We start from the raw sequence: 15742 nt of genomic DNA on the forward strand, positions 1-15742 counted from the left end.
ATTGAGAAACACCCAGGAAGTGGTCAAATGCTAACTCACTTCCGGGCTTTAGGACTCGTCACTGCACCACTCTATTAAGTTTTCCAATCCTTTAAGCTTTTTATTATACTTTACATTTCCTAGCGAGTTAAGATCAAAGTGAGCACCATCTCTCACACTTAGCTTCTTATCTTCCTGAGGCCTGCACTAATCTGTAGTTCAGGATCAGCTCCATCCATTTATAATACAGATTTATAACATATTGGTGCCATGGCTGTTTATTTGTGGTACATTCAAACATGTATAAACTTTCCTTATGATTTACAATCCCACTGCAGGTGATGGATTACCAAGGCTGAGACTTTTACAGATATATCAGCTTGTATTCTTTACATAAACGCATAACATGAACAACTACCGTACTTTTTGGACTATAAGCCGCGACTTTTCCCCCCATTGTTTTTGTACAGCTAACTGCCACTAGGGGACCTCCTAAATCTATGGATTTTACAGGTAAAATTAACCACCTTTAACACTACGGGCTCTAGGACCGGTCCGCGCCCGCCACCTTTAAGCGGCGGGCTCCAGCAGGAAAAGCTGGAGGCCGGAAAGAGACAGGTAGCGCGCCAAAGTAAAAGTGGAACCGAGAGACAGAATGAGAGCAAGACAGACGGACAATTTAGCTGCTGCGGCTTTATAGTCCGAACAGTACGGTAATCTCTACCTGGATCCCTGAGGTTTGTGACGTAGACGCATGATGAGGATATTTTGCAGTAGAAATCAATATCGGTGATCTCTGGGGAACAAAGTATGTGATGGAGACGGTTTCTAAATGACTTCAAACCCAGTTTAGCATTCCGACAAATAACCAATAATGACATATCTGTAATAAGCTAATGTCCGCTAATATGGGTCTAGCTTTAATAACAATATTTCAGTACTTTTATAATAGAAAATTGAGACTTGGGAGATCAAAATAATTCACAATCGTTGGTCGGTTCCCAGATAAAGTGTAAGGATATTTGTTAAGATTTATTTTAGGGCTTTAGAGACTAGACTACCCAGGCTAAATGTGCTGCTATTTAGGTATTTATTGTTGCCTTATTTTCTGGTTTATTATACATTTGAGTCTTTTAGCCAGCATGTTATCCTAGAAAAGGCTCTCAACTATAAATAAATATATTTTAATGTACACAAAGCTTTTCGGAAATTAGGTAATTAATGGTAAGAGTCATGTTGTGCGTTTATGTCGTACCAGAGAGGCTTGATTGGCTCAAACAATTAAGCGACCAATCGAAACCATTTTGAATTCAAACAAGAACCATAAAAGATAAACATTACATTTTTAAAACGGATGAAAGAGTGGCATATTATGTATTAGTAGAGTAGAAGTGTGAAGTAGCATACATTGGAAAGTACCTCAAAAATGTACTTAAAAACTGTTCAGGAGTGAGAGTACCTTATTACATTTCACGCATGGTTATCGGTACTTTTGACAAACTAAAGCATCAGAATACTTCTTCCAATGGAAAGCCAGTTATACGTACGTAGACATCAATAATTTCATACAAGTAGCATAATATGGAGTACTCAGTGAAGGTACCTAAAAAATGTGCTTCGGTGAATATCCTTCATTACATTTCACAACTGGGTATTTGTACTTTTACCAAATGATCAACGTTTTTTAAGTGAGATATGTAGCATTATATGGAAATACTCAAGTACAAGTACCTCAAAACTGTTATTAAAAATAGGTCTTGAGTGAGAGTACTTTATTACATTTCAAAACTGGGTACTTGTACTTTTATCACAGTAAAGGGTCAGAATACTCCTTCCACCAGACGTCAGGTTTAACATACTTTGACATCAATGATTTCTTGCAAGTTAAAAGTAACACGGAAATACTCAGTTAAGGTCCCGCAAAAATGTGCTTGAGTACAGTACTTGAGTGAATGTACTTCATTACATTTCACAACTGGGTATTTGTACTTTTATCAAAGTAAAGGGTCTGAATACTCCTTCCACCAGACGTCAGGTTACGTTGGGAGACGTCAACGTTTTTTGAGTAAGCTATGTAGCATATAATGGAAATACTCACTTAAAGTGCCTCCAAAAAGTACAGTACTTGAGTGAATGTACTTTATTACATTTCATGAATGGGTATTAGTACTTTTACCAAAGTAAAAGATCTGAATACTTCTTCTATTCGAACGTCAGGTTTACGTACATAGACGTCAATGTTTTTAGCGCAAATTTAGAGTTGTATAAAATGGAAATACTCAGTGCCTCCAAATTGTACTTAACTCCAGTGCTTGAGTGAATGCACCATCTTACTGTTCGTTATTAGCTCTCCAGCACCCTGCTCTGTGGTCCATCCAGCTCTTAACCTACATTTCCTGAGATTATTTCAGCCTTTTAATGGATTAGTCGAGCAGTTCCCCGGCAAACAATTATGTGTCGGTTTGACAGAACAGGCCTGCAGTTATGGATGCTATTTAAAGGTCTGTGTCTTCAGCCTGGATGAAAGAAGGGAGGCTGCTGTCCTCAGGATGTGATGGTGCAAGCAGCAGTAATATACATCTTTAGCTGATTTCCTGCCTGAAAGGTTGTTTTCGCTCAATCTAACCGCCAAACAAGGCCTGGCTCTGTCACTTTTAGAGACTATTCCATAACAAGTGGGAGCCTATTTTTAGATTTTCCCTGGCTGAGAATATAACATGTTGGTTGGATGTGTGAAATGAGTAATTTAAGAAATAGCAGGATATCTTTTTGTTCAAGAAAAATGGTCCTCAAGTTGCAGGTTTTGCTGCTTCTTCTTCTTGTCATAAACTGCTTAATAGCCCAAAATTAGCCGCCTTTAGCTTAGCGGTGGTGAAGTCATGTGACCGTGCTGTAGTTCCTTTATAGCCCAACATTAGCCACCTTTAGCTTAGCGGTGGTGACGTGAAGTCATGTGACCGTGCTGTTGTTCCTTTATAGCCCAACATTAGCCACCTTTAGCTTAGCGGTGGTGACGTGAAGTCATGTGACCGTGCTGTTGTTCCTTTATAGCCCAACATTAGCCTCCTTTAGCTTAGCGGTGGTGACGTGAAGTCATGTGACCGTGCTGTAGTTCCTTTATAGCCCAACATTAGCCTCCTTTAGCTTAGCGGTGGTGACGTGAAGTCATGTGACCGTGCTGTAGTTCCTTTATAGCCCAACATTAGCCACCTTTAGCTTAGCGGTGGTGACGTGAAGTCATGTGACCATGCTGTAGTTCCTTTATAGCCCAACATTAGCCTCCTTTAGCTTAGCGGTGGTGAAGTCATGTGACCGTGCTGTAGTTCCTTTATAGCCCAACATTAGCCACCTTTAGCTTAGCGGTGGTGAAGTCATGTGACCGTGCTGTAGTTCCTTTATAGCCCAACATTAGCCACCTTTAGCTTAGCGGTGGTGACGTGAAGTCATGTGACCGTGCTGTTGTTCCTTTATAGCCCAACATTAGCCACCTTTAGCTTAGCGGTGGTGACGTGAAGTCATGTGACCGTGCTGTTGTTCCTTTATAGCCCAACATTAGCCTCCTTTAGCTTAGCGGTGGTGACGTGAAGTCATGTGACCGTGCTGTAGTTCCTTTATAGCCCAACATTAGCCTCCTTTAGCTTAGCGGTGGTGACGTGAAGTCATGTGACCGTGCTGTAGTTCCTTTATAGCCCAACATTAGCCACCTTTAGCTTAGCGGTGGTGACGTGAAGTCATGTGACCATGCTGTAGTTCCTTTATAGCCCAACATTAGCCTCCTTTAGCTTAGCGGTGGTGAAGTCATGTGACCGTGCTGTAGTTCCTTTATAGCCCAACATTAGCCACCTTAGCTTAGCGGTGGTGAAGTCATGTGACCGTGCTGTAGTTCCTTTATAGCCCAACATTAGCCTCCTTTAGCTTAGCGGTGGTGACGTGAAGTCATGTGACCGTGCTGTAGTTCCTTTATAGCCCAACATTAGCCTCCTTTAGCTTAGCGGTGGTGACGTGAAGTCATGTGACCGTGCTGTAGTTCCTTTATAGCCCAACATTAGCCACCATTAGCTTAGCGGTGGTGACGTGAAGTCATGTGACCGTGCTGTAGTTCCTTTATAGCCCAGCATTAGCCTCCTTTAGCTTAGCGGTGGTGACGTGAAGTCATGTGACCGTGCTGTAGTTCCTTTATAGCCCAACATTAGCCACCATTAGCTTAGCGGTGGTGACGTGAAGTCATGTGACCGTGCTGTAGTTCCTTTATAGCCTAACGTTAGCTTTTTACTTCAGAAAGCATAAAGTGGTGTTAACATGTGGAGATTATCCCGCTGAACTAAAAGTGTAAATATCATAAACGTTTGTTTCTGCAATAATCCAAAACCCAATGGATAGGTAGAAGCATTGAACTGCAGTTTTCTTCTTGTAGAAAAAGCTGCAGATTGTGAAACAGATCTGTGACACATTTTTTATGATCTGTCTTTCTAAATATGGGAAGAGACTTGTGGGGGTTGTGTGGAAACTGGCCCGTTTGGTGTTCTGATTCATAGCCGATATTCACTTATTTTGCATACTGCACTATACTCTTGCTGTTGCAATACCGCAAATGTCCCCGTTGCGGGATAATGGAATTCTGATCAATATAATTCTGACATGTTCTTTTTGGTGTTGTATTTTCCAGATGCAGGGGGTGCAGCAGAGCAAGGAGACGACGCTGGTGAGCAACCGGACCCTCGCTGAGCAGAACCTGGACCTGCAGCCCCGCCTGGAGCAGAGGAAGGAGACGCTGACCCAGCGATACGCCCGCCTGCAGGAGAACTTCGAGTCCTTCCAGCTGCGCAAATCCACCCTCGGTACGACATAGTGCACGAAACTCACCAGAAAGATGTTTTTTATATAAGTCAAAGTCAACTTTATTGTCAATCTTTGAGTTTGTGTGTAAAGACGGAGAGATCGAAATAGTTACAGTGAAGTAACTTTAAAATAAGAAATGAATTAAAATGAACACATATTTGAATTATATTACATTATTGCCTCTGCATTGGATTATTATCGGATAGGGTAACACCTTCATAATTAACAACGTCTGAACAGAAGTCTAGGGCAAATAATAATTGCAAGTCTCTTCAGTGTCACAAAATGAGATGCATTGTGGGACATGTAGTTTATGGGCAACGTGCTTCTGTAAAGCGGCATGTAACAAACTTATTATATGTGTTGCAATCAAACCATTAACATTATCAGAATAAATAGTATACATACTTATTTAGATTATTTGTGACATCTGAAATACAAGAAATAATACGTAGACGCTGCTGCAGTTATGCGCTTTCAGTTTGACAGTGAACTCCTCGTGCCGTCAGTCGTCGTCAGAGGACATGTTATGTAATGTAATGTTCTTTTTCCCACATGAAGAAGAACAGACTGAGAGAACCAGTTTGTCCACTTCTCATGTTTCCCATCAGCCCTTTGTCATGTTGCTGCAGGATCTCTCTCGCACAGTAACACCTTCACAGTGCTGCCCTGTGTGAGGAAGAGGGAGGGACAACACTTGTGACTTTGTTGACGCAATGGTTGCCGAGCAGCTTCTCAAGATAGTGTGCCGGCCGCTCACTCTGCTGATAGACACCTGAACATCAGCAGGAGAGGACTCTTTAAAGTAGAGACACTACATATCGATATACACCTGAACATCAGCAGGAGAGGACTCTTTAAAGTAAAGACACTACACACTGATATACACCTGAACATCAGCAGGAGAGGACTCTTTAAAGTAGAGACACTACATGCTGATAGACACCTGAACATCAGCAGGAGAGGACTCTTTAAAGTAGAGACACTACATACTGATATACACCTGAACACCAGCAGGAGAGGACTCTTTAAAGTAGAGACACTACATACTGATATACACCTGAACACCAGCAGGAGAGGACTCTTTAAAGTAGAGACACTACATACTGATATACACCTGAACATCAGAAGGAGAGGACTCTTTAAAGTAGAGACACTGCATACTGATATACACCTGAACACCAGCAGGAGAGGACTCTTTAAAGTAGAGACACTACATACTGATATACACCTGAACACCAGCAGGAGAGGACTCTTTAAAGTAGAGACACTACATACTGATATACACCTGAACACCAGCAGGAGAGGACTCTTTAAAGTAGAGACACTGCATACTGATATACACCTGAACATCAGCAGGAGAGGACTCTTTAAAGTAGAGACACTGCATACTGATATACACCTGAACATCAGCAGGAGAGGACTCTTTAAAGTAGAGACACTGCATACTGATATACACCTGAACATCAGCAGGAGAAAACTCTTTAAAGTACAGACAGCATATGATCTCTTCAATTAACCATGGAGCTATACATTCCTAAATGGCAGTGTTGTGCTTTTTGAGTGAAAGATATAATTAAATTACATTTGAACTGCTATGTCAGAAAGAAACCTCTGTCTGTGTTCGATTCAGTGTAATCTCCACCAGTGCAATTTGGGAAAACCAACATGACGTCTTCTTCCAAAAATCGTATTGCCAGTAAATTCCCCACTTTAGGAGGAGTCTCGGTCTGACTAATTGTTGTTTGTGGAAACTCTCAAAAGCCGATTCTTTGCTTATTATCAGACCCACCCATTGCAGAAGTGATATAACAAGTTGCATAAGTCTCCCGTAGGTCACGTTGAACAAGGAAGGAGTCGACGCTGCTCTTTTTGCCGCCGTCAAGTTAATGATTAGCGTTTCACCTCGTCGATGCACAGGCTGATCTGAAGGAGTCTGACTTGACGTTAAGCAGTAGACAGTTTGAAAGCGTGTTACAAAGCTGCAGCTGGTGATTAAAACCATGTCTTACTGCAAAGGGGCTGCTGCATTTAAAGTATGGACTAACAGCCGTGGAAGAAGACATTTTATCGAAGTAAAAGAGGCTTCAGTGTAAAGATACCCTATGGAAAGTCCTGCATCTCAAGTCGTACTCGAGTGAAGTGATGGCATCAAAATATACCTAAATTACAAAAAGGTAAAAGTACTCGTTATGTAGCGTGGCCCATTTCAGCGATGTTAGCCTCTCAGACCGTTTACATGCACTAAAACATACAGAACACACTACAGGAAAGTGAAACCCCAATTAAGTATAATAGGGCCTCTTTAAGGGCTAAAAGAGAAGTGTTTACAAAAGGCCTGACAGAACCACCTTCTGTCAGGCCTTAAACCCGCCTTCAGCCTGAAAACCTGCAACAACTTCGGTGTTTTTCATTTTCAACAACGGCGACATACAGAGGTGGGAGAAGTACTCTGATCGTATACTTGAGTAAAAGTAGAAGTACTCAGATCTTGTACTTGAGTAAAAGTAGAAGTACTCAGATCATGTTCTTGAGTAAAAGTAGAAGTACTCTGATCTTGTACTTGAGTAAAAGTAGAAGTACTCAGATCTTGTACTTGAGTAAAAGTAGAAGTACTCAGATCATGTTCTTGAGTAAAAGTAGAAGTACTCAGATCATGTTCTTGAGTAAAAGTAGAAGTACTCTGATCGTATACTTGAGTAAAAGTAGAAGTACTCTGATCTTATACTTGAGTAAAAGTAGAAGTACTCTGATCTTGTACTTGAGTAAAAGTAGAAGTACTCTGATCTTGTACTTGAGTAAAAGTAGAAGTACTCAGATCTTGTTCTTGAGTAAAAGTAGAAGTACTCAGATCTTGTTCTTGAGTAAAAGTAGAAGTACTCTGATCTTGTACTTGAGTAAAAGTAGAAGTACTCAGATCTTGTTCTTGAGTAAAAGTAGAAGTACTCAGATCTTGTACTTGAGTAAAAGTAGAAGTACTCAGATCTTGTACTTGAGTAAAAGTAGAAGTACTCAGATCTTGTACTTGAGTAAAAGTAGAAGTACTCAGATCATGTTCTTGAGTAAAAGTAGAAGTACTCTGATCTTGTTCTTGAGTAAAAGTAGAAGTACTCAGATCTTGTTCTTGAGTAAAAGTAGAAGTACTCTGATCTTGTACTTGAGTAAAAGTAGAAGTACTCTGATCTTGTACTTGAGTAAAAGTAGAAGTACTCAGATCTTGTTCTTGAGTAAAAGTAGAAGTACTCAGATCTTGTACTTGAGTAAAAGTAGAAGTACTCAGATCTTGTACTTGAGTAAAAGTAGAAGTACTCAGATCTTGTACTTGAGTAAAAGTAGAAGTACTCAGATCATGTTCTTGAGTAAAAGTAGAAGTACTCAGATCTTGTACTTGAGTAAAAGTAGAAGTACTCAGATCTTGTACTTGAGTAAAAGTAGAAGTACTCAGATCTTGTTCTTGAGTAAAAGTAGAAGTACTCAGATCATGTTCTTGAGTAAAAGTAGAAGTACTCTGATCTTGTTCTTGAGTAAAAGTAGAAGTACTCTGATCTTGTTCTTGAGTAAAAGTAGAAGTACTCAGATTTTGTACTTGAGTAAAAGTAGAAGTACCAGAGTGTAGGAATACTCTGTTACAGTAAAAGTCCTCATTCAAAATGTTCCTCAAGTGAAAGTAGAAAGTATTCTCATCAAAATATAGTGAAAGACAGTGAAAGTAGTCGTTGTGCAGATTGGTCCATTCCAGAATAATATATATGATATGTTTTATAATGATTGATCATGAAAGTGTTCTCAAAGCTGGTGAAGGTGCAGCTAGTCTGAAGTACTTTGTAGACTGCAGGGTAGCTGGTGAAGGTGCAGCTAGTCTGAAGTACTTTGTAGACTGCAGGGTAGCTGGTGAAGGTGCAGCTAGTCTGAAGTACTTTGTAGACTGCAGGGTAGCTGGTGGATTTACTCCAGGTGGAAGTAAAGTCTGATTCAACACTTGATTAGATTTCACATCATTCATCCAGATCTGAGAAGTAACTAAAGGTATTCAATACATGTAGTTGAGTACAAGTACACAGTAGCAACACATTGAAACACTCAAGTAAACTACAAGTACCTCAAAAGTGTACTTAAAGTAAATGTACTTAGTTACTTCCCAGCTCTGCCCATAACGAGGGGGACTGTGAGGCGTGTCTGCGTGTGATTCTGAGCGGACACAGTGCAGACCATGAGAAAGTCATTTAGAGAACGAGTCCACATCGTCCTCTGCTGTAAATCTGAGTAGGGGAGGGGGGGGGGGGGATTGGCCTGTTTCCCACCCTTTCTCTGGCTGTTTCACACCAGCTTGACTTTGCAGCACAAAAGCCCACTGTGGGCCGTTCTCAGGGGCAGTGGATGGCGATATTTAAGCTGTTAGAGCCCAAAAGAGAGGTGCATTAATGAGTGCATAACCCGGAAATGAGTCAGCATTTTTTCTGGTGATTGCATTAACGCTTCAGGCTAGCACTAAAGTCAGCATTTTACGACTTTGTGTCCCCTGGTCTGGAGGTCAATGGTTTTCTGATCGTGTTTTTTGTCTGAAATAAGGTCTGTGTTTTAAACAAGCCAAGAAGAGGTGTCAACGTTTTGTTCTACGACATAACATACGTCCCCCACTTGTGAATTTAAAAACAGAGGTTGCTAACAAGTGTCTAAATGAGACGACTAAACGTCATCACGCCCAACATTAGCCATCTTTAGCTTAGCGGTGGTGACGTGAAGTCATGTGACCGTGCTGTAGTTCCTTTATAGCCCAACATTAGCCTCCTTTAGCGGTGGTGACGTGAAGTCATGTGACCGTGCTGTAGTTCCTTTATAGCCCAACATTAGCCACCTTTAGCTTAGCGGTGGTGACGTGAAGTCATGTGACCGTGCTGAAGTTCCTTTATAGCCCAGCATTAGCCACCTTTAGCTTAGCGGTGGTGACGTGAAGTCATGTGACCGTGCTGTAGTTCCTTTAGAGCCCAACATTAGCCTCCTTTAGCTTAGCGGTGGTGACGTGAAGTCATGTGACCGTGCTGTAGTTCCTTTAGAGCCCAACATTAGCCACCTTTAGCTTAGCGGTGGTGACGTGAAGTCATGTGACCGTGCTGTAGTTCCTTTATATCCCAACATTAGCCACCTTTAGCTTAGTGGTGGTGACGTGAAGTCATGTGACCGTGCTGTAGTTCCTTTAGAGCCCAACATTAGCCTCCTTTAGCTTAGCGGTGGTGACGTGAAGTCATGTGACCGTGCTGTAGTTCCTTTAGAGCCCAACATTAGCCACCTTTAGCTTAGTGGTGGTGACGTGAAGTCATGTGACCGTGCTGTAGTTCCTTTAGAGCCCAACATTAGCCACCTTTAGCTTAGTGGTGGTGACGTGAAGTCATGTGACCGTGCTGTAGTTCCTTTATAGCCTAACATTAGCTTTTTACTTCAGAAATCATTAAGTGGTGTTAATATGTGGAGATTATTCTTCTGAACTAAACGAGTAAGTATCATAAACCTTTGTTTGAAATACGTCATCCCTGCACCCCTCATTGGACAGTGAGTAGTAAAACAGAGGAGTTCCTGGAGAACAGTGCAGGGGTGTAACTGAGTGCAAACACAGCGACTACTGTACTGGATCTGGGTCAAACAGATATATTTCTCTGCGCGCCGCCATCTCCACCCCAGCTGCTCCAAAACAAGGAAGGAGAGTGCATTGAAGGCGGACACCGGGTAACCTACATTTGATAAAAGCCATCATTGCTGACAACAAACAAAACCACAAACTGCTGCATCAGTGGCATTATTGCCTTAGGGTTGCACTGTCTGGTAACAATAACTAATGGTGGTCATTATTTACTTTCAATACTGTTGGTGTTCAGGTGTATATCAGTATTTAGTGTCTCTACTTTAAAGAGTCCTCTCATGCTGATGTTCAGGTGTATATCAGTATGTAGTGTCTCTACTTTAAAGAGTCCTCTCCTGCTGATGTTCAGGTGTATATCAGTATGTAGTGTCTCTACTTTAAAGAGTCCTCTCCTGCTGATGTTCAGGTGTATATCAGTATGTAGTGTCTCTACTTTAAAGAGTCCTCTCCTGCTGATGTTCAGGTGTATATCAGTATGTAGTGTCTCTACTTTAAAGAGTCATCTCCTGATGATGTTCAGGTGTATATCAGTATATGTAGTGTCTCTACTTTAAAGAGTCCTCTCCTGCTGATGTTCAGGTGTATATCAGTATGTAGTGTCTCTACTTTAAAGAGTCCTCTCCTGCTGATGTTCAGGTGTATCAGTATGTAGTGTCTCTACTTTAAAGAGTCCTCTCCTGCTGATGTTCAGGTGTATATCAGTATGTAGTGTCTCTACTTTAAAGAGTCCTCTCCTGATGATGTTCAGGTGTATATCAGTATGTAGTGTCTCTACTTTAAAGAGTCCTCTCCTGCTGATGTTCAGGTGTATATCAGTATGTAGTGTCTCTACTTTAAAGAGTCCTCTCCTGCTGATGTTAGGTGTATATCAGTATGTAGTGTCTCTACTTTAAGAGGTCCCTCTCCTGCTGATGTTCAAGGTGTATATCAGTATGTAGTGTCTCTACTTTAAAGAGTCCTCTCCTGCTGATGTTCAGGTGTATATCAGTATGTAGTGTCTCTACTTTAAAGAGTCCTCTCCTGCTGATGTTCAGGTGTATATCAGTGTGTAGTGTCTTCATGCTTTAATGTTGAAAAAGCTCTTTCTTGTTCTCATACTGCCTGTGCTGCAGCACCTCTTTTCACCCTCTGTCTGAAACCAGAGCCCAGTCAGCTCTGATTGGTTAGCTGACCGGCTCTGTTGCGGTCGTCATGTGATTAAGTCTTTATCTGAGTTCATGCATGATTCATAGTCAGCCTGCATGCTGTAGAATAACATATCAGGTTAGACCATATTCTGTCTGTAATTAAATGTGCAGTTTATTGTGTGGAGGCAGGAGGAATGACGGACACAGTTCTGTACTTCAGATCAGTAACTAGTGGTGTGTTTGCTGCAGAGCCACCATGCATAAGCAGAGGTGGGAAGTAGTGGAGTACAAATACTTTCTTACTGTACATGTTTCTGGTATCAGTAATTTACTCCACCACTTATTTTTCTGACGACTTTTTACTTTGACTTCTTACATGATGAACTCAAATACCTGTACTTTCTACTTCTTACATGATTGAACTCAAATACCTGTACTTTCTACTTCTTACATGTTGAACTCAAATACCTGTACTTTCTACTTCTTACATGTTGAACTCAAATACCTGTACTTTCTACTTCTTACATGTTGAACTCAAATACCTGTACTTTCTACTTCTTACATGTTGAACTCAAATACCTGTACTTTCTACTTCTCACATGTTGAACTCAAATACCTGTACTTTCTACTTCTTACATGTTGAACTCAAATACCTGTACTTTCTACTTCTTACATGTTGAACTCAAATACCTGTACTTTCTACTTCTTACATGATGAACTCAAATACCTGTACTTTCTACTTCTTACATGTTGAACACAAATACCTGTACTTTCTACTTCTCACATGTTGAACTCAAATACCTGTACTTTCTACTTCTCACATGTTGAACACAAATACCTGTACTTTCTACTTCTTACATGATGAACTGAAATACCTGTACTTTCTACTTCTTACATGTTGAACTCAAATACCTGTACTTTCTACTTCTTACATGTTGAACTCAAATACCTGTACTTTCTACTTCTTACATGTTGAACTCAAATACCTGTACTTTCTACTTCTCACATGTTGAACTCAAATACCTGTACTTTCTACTTCTCACATGTTGAACACAAATACCTGTACTTTCTACTTCTTACATGATGAACTCAAATACCTGTACTTTCTACTTCTTACATGTTGAACACAAATACCTGTACTTTCTACTTCTTACATGTTGAACACAAATACCTGTACATTTCAAAGCCTCTTTGCTTTTACTTGAGTAAAGAAGTTTAGTCAGTACTTCTACTTTTACCAGAGTATTTTTAAACACGTGTATCTGTACTTCTACTTGAGTAAAGGATGTGTGTACTTTTGCCATATCTGTGCATATGTGCTGTTGACTTTCAGCTCTGTTTAGGAACACACACACACACACACACACACACACACACACACACACACCCTCAGTTTCACTCTTGGGGAGTTCACAGCAAACACAGAGGCGTTACTCTGTTTGGAAAGTGTCAGTCACAGATTTCACATGTCCTGCCTCAGCTTTGTGTGACAGGCTCATTCAGGTATGTTTGTATTAACATGTTTTGCATAAAGAGTTACAGAGTATTTTTGGGCCTGTTTTTTTGTTGTTGTCAAATTAGCTCCCTGGTTAATTTAGGTGCAGTTAATCCACAGTGCGTGTGTGTTTCTCCGTCTGAATAGCAAACAAGCACCTTAGAGAGGTGCTGGATGACTGATTTTTGCTTTGGACCCTGAAGGCAGTATCTCCCTGGTTCAATGGGATTTCTTCATTTGATTTTGGATCATTGCCGAAAAGAATCTCTGTCAAACACACGTTTATGATTCTTACACATTTTAGTTCAGCAGGATAAACTCCACATTTAAAACCCACCACAAAAAGTGGCTAATGTTGAGCTATAACGGAACTACAGCACGGTTACATGACTTCACGTCACCACCGCTAAGCTAAAGGTGGCTAATGTTGAGCTATAACGGAACTACAGCACGGTCACATGACTTCACGTCACCACCGCTAAGCTAAAGGTGGCTAATGTTGAGCTATAACGGAACTACAGCACGGTCACATGACTTCACGTCACCACCGCTAAGCTAAAGGTGGCTAATGTTGAGCTATAACGGAACTACAGCACGGTCACATGACTTCACGTCACCACCGCTAAGCTAAAGGTGGCTAATGTTGGGCTATAAAGGAACTACAGCACGGTCACATGACTTCACGTCACCACCGCTAAGCTAAAGGTGGCTAATGTTGGGCTATAAAGGAACTACAGCACGGTCACATGACTTCACGTCACCACCGCTAAGCTAAAGGTGGCTAATGTTGGGCTATAAAGGAACTACAGCACAGTCACATGACTTCACGTCACCACCGCTAAGCTAAAGGTGGCTAATGTTGGGCTATAAAGGAACTACAGCACGGTCACATGACTTCACGTCACCACCGCTAAGCTAAAGGTGGCTAATGTTGGGCTATAAAGGAACTACAGCACGGTCACATGACTTCACGTCACCACCTCTAAGCTAAAGGTGGCTAATGTTGGGCTATAAAGGAACTACAGCACGGTCACATGACTTCACGTCACCACCGCTAAGCTAAAGGTGGCTAATGTTGGGCTATAAAGGAACTACAGCACGGTCACATGACTTCACGTCACCACCGCTAAGCTAAAGGAGGCTAATGTTGGGCTATAAAGGAACTACAGCACGGTCACATGACTTCACGTCACCACCGCTAAGCTAAAGGTGGCTAATGTTGGGCTATAAAGAAACTACAGCACGGTCACATGACTTCACGTCACCACCGCTGAGCTAAAGGAGGCTAATGTTGGGTTATAAAGGAACTACAGCACGGTCACATGACTTCACGTCACCACCGCTAAGCTAAAGGAGGCTAACGTTGGGCTATAAAGGAACTACAGCACGGTCACATGACTTCACGTCACCACCGCTAAGCTAAAGGTGGCTAACGTTGGGTTGAACCACAGCAGGTGCTCCTCAGATGTCCTCATTGAAACGAGTTCTGGAATTTGTCCTTCTGATTGTGTAATATAATAGCGAATAGAATATGGCCCCTTTTTTAAGGAGCCGTTTTAAATCAGTCCAATGTGTGTTTATGTGGGGTCCTTCAGTATAATAACATTTTATTTCTTTTTATTTCACAGACCACACGTCAGGAAACACCTCCCTGGACATTCTGCTGGCCCTTCTTCAGGCGGAGGGAGCTAAAATAGAGGAGGAGACAGAGGTGAGCGATATTTCTTTCTCCATGATGACTCCATGTTTCCCTCAGTGACATCAGACAGTCATTTATATACCTGATGTCCTCCCTACAGAGCAGTGGCGTTTTCTCCTGGAGGCCAAGGGAAGCCAGGCTTCCCCTGTTTTTTTGGATTGTAGTTATAATGTTAATAAATAAATAAAAACACTTCGTTTAGTTTCGGTTTGTTGTGTTGCTGCCGGTCCGTCTCTCCCCAATTCTCATTGAGTGTTTTACAAAGAGTGAAACAGCGCCCCTCTAGATGTTATGGTAAAACAGTAGATTGCACTCTCTGTTGCGAGAGGAGGCCAGCCGAAATTGGCTTCCCTTGGTGAAAAAAAATGGAGGGATTGACCAATCAAACAAGGCTAACGTCATGCCCCTGCCAACCTGTGATTGGTCAGGGCCATGCCAAGGGAAGCCAGAGGCGGCTGGCTTCCCTTGGCTCACAATCCAATCAAATCGCATCAACTTAGTGTTGCCGTGACGCATCCTAAAACCCGGAAGTAAGCTGCGCTCGGTTTCCCTCGACTAAAAGGCAATGAGATTTCTCCATAGGATTTTGGAAAATAGCTCGGAATAAGGTCAGTGGAAAACGAACCTGTTTGATAAATGCAAGTTTTGTTCAGTCGGATAATATCCACACGTCTACCCTACTTTTATTATTTTCAAATCATAAATCGAATAGATAGAAGATACATAGCGTCACTGCACCACTCTCACCGCCGTTAGGAAGTAGCAAGCAACTGAAGCAAGTGCAATTATGGAGGGTGGAGATTTGGAGGATTCAATCAAACATAATTGTACTAAACTTCCGCTACAGCAGCAACAACAAATACAATCTGATGAGAGGTCGATGCCCAAACTGGAGCTGTGCACAGCGAGGAAAAAAGGAGCGAATCGGACGTAAAAGGTCTCCTGATTTAGTTTGTGAATGCTTATTA

At 41.6% G+C, this 15742-nt stretch overlaps 1 protein-coding gene across 1 annotated transcript in view; it reads left to right on the top strand.

The window, feature by feature from the left end:
• vps37ba (VPS37B subunit of ESCRT-I a) overlaps positions 1-15742 on the top strand; it is a 57234-nt gene that overhangs the window by 34883 nt on the left and 6609 nt on the right. Inside the window, exons 2-3 of the mRNA XM_034079298.2 lie at positions 4646-4817; positions 14704-14786. Of these exons, the coding sequence (XP_033935189.1) occupies positions 4646-4817; positions 14704-14786 (255 nt within the window). The remainder of the gene's footprint in view (positions 1-4645; positions 4818-14703; positions 14787-15742) is intronic.

The sequence above is a fragment of the Pseudochaenichthys georgianus genome, unplaced genomic scaffold (genome assembly GCF_902827115.2).
Source record: "Pseudochaenichthys georgianus unplaced genomic scaffold, fPseGeo1.2 scaffold_583_arrow_ctg1, whole genome shotgun sequence".
In the NCBI taxonomy this organism is placed as follows: Eukaryota; Metazoa; Chordata; class Actinopteri; order Perciformes; family Channichthyidae; genus Pseudochaenichthys; species Pseudochaenichthys georgianus.